Here is a 7,091-nt window from a genome sequence, read left to right as displayed (position 1 = left end):
AAGCACATGGGATGAAGGAAAATTCTTCTGCAGTTGTTTGGCTTAAAGGAATCCAACAAAAATATTAATGATAAGGACAGGATTTAAAATATAATCCAAACAAATTAAATCAACAGAGGTAGCGAGCAAGGGTGGTCGATATTTTTTTCTAAAACTCTTTGAGAGTTGGAACTAAAACAGAGTCCTGTGTCACCTTATTCACAGATACATTTCCAGGACTGAGTTTATTTGAAAACTTGTGACTGTGTTATCATGCTCATGTTGGGTCAGAAATGGAATAATCAAAGACACGGAGCTACTTTTCTCTCTTCATCTTTAATAACATCTTACTTGATCATTCCACTAGCAAAATCAGAGTAAAGCTAAACACCAATGGAACACCGCTGGACAATTCTTAACTATAGAAGTGGAAACGGAGGGAAGGTGAGGCAAGGGTAAAAATCAGAGTAAAGCTAAACACCAATGGAACACCGCTGGACAATTCTTAACTATAGATATGGAAAAGGAGGGAAGGTGAGGCAAGGGTAAAAAAAAATCTAGTATAAATCCTCAGCACACTTATATTATCTGTAAAGTTAATACATTCTCTATTTTCACTGAAAAGGAAAACACCAAGCCTGGATTTAAGAAAACTCTGCTGATGTTCTGGTTTTTCATACTCCAAAACCTTTTAATTCTCCTGTATGCTATAATAGTTTTACAGATTGTAAACAGGAGAGATAAGGTTTTCCCAAGACAAAAGTATAAAATCATTTATTATAAACAAAAATAAATCATAAGTTCTATTGCTTAACTGTTCCTTGGAGATTTGATTCCTCTATGAATTGAGCAGTCAAACTCAAGTCATAAATAAGTTTATCATCCTTGGAATTTGTTTACAATACGAATCACCCCTAGCATGAAATGACAGAACCATGGGGATTTGGTCCCTCAGAAACAATTTTGTTATAAAATATCAAATGTCTGCATGTCAATGCTGTTGTTGTGAACTTACTGTGCTTCTTCAGGTAGGATGCCCATGGCTCCTTTAAAGTGTAAACAGAAACACATATTTTAATTGATAAAATACATTAATTTGAAACCTATAAATCTAAATTAAGTATCAATTATATTAAAATGTTACTGTTTTTCTCTGGCTAAGGTAATCACAGATAAATGACAAAGAAGTGTATAGTTGCTTGGTAGAAAAGGAAATTAATGCATTTTAAGGTATTAAGGAAAAATAACACTAATATGTATCAATATTATTGAGTTCTTTAAATAGGAAAACACTTTCCTAAATGTTACTGTATCTATAGGCATATAAAAAGCCACACACACTCCTTATCCTTAGGCAATCTGAACTTTGATTCTGGATCTTGCTCATAACCTGACTCTCATCTTCATCGTGACTCTAGTCAATTCAACATTGTAAAGATTTGCTACCTGTCAGATGTACCTGAAAGACTTTCCTAAATTAACTTCTTCACATAGAATTGACTTATGTGTGAAAAGATTCTATGAGTGAGAAAATTAAGGCACATTGGTGTTAATGATTCACTCAAGGCATACACCTAGGAACAAGAGGATCTAAGGTTTAAATTCAGTGACTGGAGTGCAGATACTGGGCTATGCTTGCACTCTGCTGATTTCTGTGTGTCTCTCTGTCTTGTCTCTCTCTCTCTCTGTGTGCATATAAATATAAAACATGTGTATGAATATACATATATATGTTTATATTTGCTTTATAGAATGTGATAATAATATTTGTGATTTCTTTCAAATTCACAATATTACTCTACAGTAAAGGAATAGTGTCATAATTTCTATGACTACTTGACTGAAAAAATGGACACAGTTACATTTCTAATCTTTATTGATTATTAAAATCAACCAGAGGTACATTCCATGAAGGTACATTCTCTAATTACATTGGATGACTGAGTCATGCCGGAAGCACAAATGTGAGAGATTTTAGAGGCACAGTGAATTTAAAGAGTGCCATTCTTGCATGCTCAGATGCACTGTGTCTTTCACAAATATTCAGATGTATTGGATTAAGCCATGTAGCATATTGTGCTATTTTCCTCTAAATCAATACCCTGGCCCTAAAGTGCTGAGTATATGACCCTGAATTCTCACAGCTTCCAGTACCTCCTTTCTCCGTATAGTGAGGAGAAAAGTGAGGAAAGATGTTGAATGTTTTCAAATCTTAATATTTACATAAATAAATGCCTTGAAATACCATTTTAGTATTCCAAAGTACTTATCTATGTAGTGCTCATAATTATTAAGTAAAATAGAAATTAATTAAAATATTTGGTTGTTTTGTATATTACTATCCTAGTCAATAGTTCTGAAGTCCCTAAGTGAAGAATGGAGTGCAGAAAGAAATAACCTTTACATATCAATTCGGAAAACACCTTACAAAATGATTTGTTTCTGCTGCTATGGTACTTATGAGCAAGGATCAGTATGTTACAGCATCATAAGTGTGTGTTTGGCACTCATCGAGGAATTAAAATTTTTCTGATGATCTCCACAGTCACTTTCACTCTCCCTAAATATTAAGGGATACAGTTCAGAAAAGCACATATGCTACCTCATCATATAGTTAATAAGGCTATTATTTCTGATGACTTACAGCAAAAGAACTATATTGAGTTTTCATTAAAACATTAAAGAGTTAGAAATAATAGTAGAGCGGCAAACTCAGAACAGTTCAAAAACTGCTTCTCTAAATTGTTACACTGTCTCCTTCTGTTTTACCAGACGCTGAAGATACATTGTGTTTGTTTGCTTTTGACACCAGCCCATCATGACACTGAACACCGCCAAGGTGTGTCCATAGCTATATAAACTTGTGTGTTCATGACTCACGGAGTGTAGTTACACATATATGCGTGAAGTAGGTAATGCATATTTGTTGTCTCATACCAATTAATTTCTACATGAGCGAAATGTGCTGAGAAAACTAGAACTTGAGAAGCATATGAATAGTTAAGAAATACTAGTTGGTAAAAACTTGTTTGGGGTTAGGGAGAGTGGAGAAAACCATAGCTGGAAAAACTCTCATGGGAGGAAAGAGGTGCAGGTGAAGAGATCTTGATTTCATAGGGCTATGCATTGTTTTTATAGCTTCACATTCCTAAACTCATTTACTTGTGAGGAACATGGATAAGGTTCAAATCTATCAGAATAGGAGGACTGAGTTTTCAAACAAAACATTTTCATATTTAGAGTAACAATAAAGAAATGTGGTAAACACTTGCCAACCAAAAGATACTTGCTATATGAGACCTGCAGAAAAAAACATAACTTTTTTAAAAGTTACATTTTATCATTCATCTATCATCTATCTATCTATCTATCTATCTATCTATCTATCTATCTATCTATCTTCATCTTTCTTTTTACTTCTTTCTAATCTGTCATTATATCCATGTATATGTTAGGAATTTATCAAACACCTATTTACCTATTATCTATCTACTGTTACCTATCACCATTTCTCTATTAATTTAGGTACTCATAACACCAGCCAAACCATTACTAGGCTATTTATTTATATATGTTAACAGTCTGAGAACAGAAGATAAATATATCAAAGAATATGATGGGAATAATGAATAAATGAAGAAAATCTAAATAAATTTTTATTTAATTTTACAGGCCTTGTTTGATGTCAGTAAAGCAAAATGTTAAAGAAAAACTACACAGCAGTGACCGAGTTCATTTTGCTGGGACTGACAGACCGAGCAGAGCTGCAGCCTCTGCTCTTTGTGGTATTCCTAGTCATCTACCTCATCACAGTGACTGGCAACGTGAGCATGATTTTCTTAATCAGAAGTGACAGCAAGCTTCACACTCCCATGTACTTCTTCCTCAGCCATCTCTCCTTTGTGGATCTCTGCTACGCCACCAATGTCACTCCTCAGATGCTGGTTAATTTTCTATCAAAGAGAAAAACCATTTCCTTTATTGGCTGCTTTATACAGTTCCACTTTTTTATTGCCCTGGTAATCACAGATTACTATATGCTCACAGTGATGGCTTACGACCGCTACATGGCCATCTGCAAGCCTTTGTTATACACTAGCAAAATGTCCAGAGGTGTCTGCCTCTCTCTTGTAGCTGTACCATACATTTATGGCTTTGCAAATGGTCTGGCACAGACAATCTTAATGCTTCAGTTAACCTTTTGTGGACCCAATGAGATCAATCACTTCTACTGTGCAGACCCTCCTCTCATGGTCCTTGCTTGCTCAGATACCTATGTCAAAGAAACTGCCATGTTTGTGGTGGCTGGATCCAACCTCACCTGTTCTCTCACCATCATCCTCATCTCCTACATCTTCATCTTCACAGCCATCCTGCGAATCCGTTCTGCAGAGGGGAGGCGCAAGGCCTTCTCCACATGTGGGTCGCATCTCGTGGCTGTCACTGTTTTTTATGGGACCTTGTTTTGTATGTACCTCAGGCCTCCTTCTGAGAAATCTGTAGAGCAGGGGAAAATTGTGGCTGTCTTTTATATCTTTGTGAGCCCAATGTTGAACCCCTTGATCTATAGCCTCAGAAACAAAGATGTGAAGAGAGCAATAAGGAAAGTTGTCAGGAAGGAAGTGCTCATGAAGTAAGGGGACAGGTTTGCAACACCTTTGCTCTCTAAACCAGTGGGAAGTTTAAAGTACCGAATTGCTTTCTGCCACTGTTTAGTTTTAGTTTCCGGCTCTCACAAATGATTTGTAGTACAGTAGCGTGTATTATTTTGTAAGCTAGATATTATACTTCGTCTTGATGAATGAAGGAAAAGTAATTTTAAAACTGGACAGAGATATTGCCATTGCTCTTTGAAGTCAATGCATACCATGGGAGGTAGTTTATCAAACGTGGAATTGTCAGATGCTGTGGCAGTAAGTTTGTTTTTATGTGTGTGAAATTTCCCAACCATAGCAGGTCAGTTCTTTCTTTTAAAACTTGTTTATATGTGACAACTCAAAAAATTTCAGGGATACATCTCATATTATTCCTCCAAGATAGATCGTTCAAAAGATTTTATTGGTATGATTCATACTATGTTCATGGAAATGCCAAATTTATTGAGCATATATTCCCACCACTGAGCCTATGGTCCTCTACTTTTTACTACCATTGTCGAATGTTTGCAAATAAACAGTAGTTTGGTGCTTTTGACATATTAATGTGCAGCTATTTTGTGCATGATTCTATTTTATATAATATTTTATATACTACTTTATTATATAAAATATTATATAAAATAAAATATATTTTTAACAGACTCATTTGTGTGTGGATTTCAGGTTTCTCTTTTGAAATGTCCCTATCCTTTGCCTATTTTAATATAATGTTTATGTTTTTCCTATTCACTTAGAATTATTGATTACTAAACTATTTCTTTTTATAACTATATATGTACATTCTTTTATATATAAAGGCATACATTTTCCAGTGTATATTTTTGTTACATTGTTGAAATGTTAGCCTTTTGGGCCATTTTAAGATTTTATTTTTAGAGATTTATTTTTTTATTGTGTATAAGTTAGTTAGTGTTTTGCCTGCATGTTTGTGCAGCAGGAGTATATGCTTCCTGTGAAGACCAGAAAAGAACAAAGAATTCCTTGGAACTGGAGTTAAACGATGGATGCTGGCTGCCATGAGGGCGATAAGAATGGAGCTCAGGGTCAGAGCACTGACCACCTGCTGTGTCACCTTTCCAGCCTTACACATTGTTACTTCACGCATCCAAACTATTCACTTTTCACCGTATTACATTGTCTGTCCCTAGGAAATTATATTCCACACACATCTAAGATGGCATTCACCTATAATGTTCAGTGATTTCAAGACTGCATTTGTTAAATTTGAGACAAACTGTTAACAGGTCACCCAAATACGATATGAAATCTCTCTTTGGTATTTGCAGTCTTTTCTATCAGATTTTCTCATGTTGCCAGGAATTTCTTTTGAAGTAGAAGTAGAAATTCTCTCTGATGATTCTGTTTTTGTGCCTATTTCCTGCAATAAATAATTTATCAGTTTCTGATCCCTCTGTAGAGTTACCTCAATAGCTAATTGTTTATATATCCAGAGATTAATATAACATGGTTTTACTAGATTTCAAACTTTGCAGAAGGAAACTCATTATTTTTCTTTTGCAATAGTATTTTCACTAACAAAGCTAGATTTATATTCACTAATTAATTTAGGCTAACTTTCCATTCATAAAATCTCTGTGTTCCTGGCCACAAACAATCCACTCACAGCATATGCATCTGTTCTGTTCTGAAGGAACAACTGTATATTTCTGTTTTCTTGTTGATATAAAATCCTACTGTCATACTTAGTGCAATTCTAAATATGTATTCCTGAAATAAGTGCTGGTTTAGGAGTTTATAATCTATGAACATCTCTACATTTTTTGTGTGTTGTCAATACTCTGTACTAATCCTAATAGCACTTGTTTTCTTCATCTTGAATTCCTTGTCTTTGCAAGAGTTTGTAAGACTTGGTATTGAGTATTCAGTCTTTGCTCTGCTGTACCTAATTTATGTCAATAGAGAGTGACAGAAAAAATCATGCCTAAGCAACATTGTCAAACTTGAGTTTGCTTGCCATATTGCCAGTAATTATAATATTTGACTGTTATATGCCTCTCAATTGAGTTAGGACACAGCTGCAGAGTGATAAATTTGTCCATCTAACCTTTTACAATCGCAAACAAACCAGAAATACCTCAAACATTTTACAAAATAGAAAAGTTACTGTGACCATTTTTACCTCATTGCAATATGTATTAAATACATACCATGTGTTACTCTGGTGGAGACTGGAGACACAGCATTAAAGCAAGGTTCTGCGCTACTGACTGGTCTCTTAAGAGGATTTAATAATGAATGAGAACAAAGGGCATCATAAAAACTCAATTTGGTAAGGTTGAAGCAACAGAAAAGAACCCCATTTGGAGTCCAAATGGCGCAAGGACAGTGGCTGCTGGTTCCAGAGAAGCTGAAAGCTGGTACCAGAAAGAACATCTCACACCACTTTCTTATGCAAGAAACACGAGGGAAGTTGGTTGCCATGGTGTGGACTAG

At 35.1% G+C, this 7,091-nt stretch overlaps 1 protein-coding gene across 1 annotated transcript; it reads left to right on the top strand.

Annotated features, from left to right (window-relative positions):
• Positions 1–3,677: 3,677 nt before the first annotated feature.
• On the top strand, positions 3,678–4,616 carry LOC127207269 (olfactory receptor 1030-like). The gene has a single exon (XM_051166648.1). The coding sequence runs from the start codon at positions 3,678–3,680 to the stop codon at positions 4,614–4,616; it is 939 nt and encodes a 312-aa protein (XP_051022605.1).
• The last annotated feature ends 2,475 nt before the right edge of the window (positions 4,617–7,091 follow it).

Source organism: Acomys russatus, chromosome 24, assembly GCF_903995435.1.
Source record: "Acomys russatus chromosome 24, mAcoRus1.1, whole genome shotgun sequence".
Lineage (NCBI taxonomy): Eukaryota > Metazoa > Chordata > Mammalia > Rodentia > Muridae > Acomys > Acomys russatus.
Note: the sequence above shows the minus strand (reverse complement) of the source record. Positions and strands in the feature narration are given on the sequence as shown.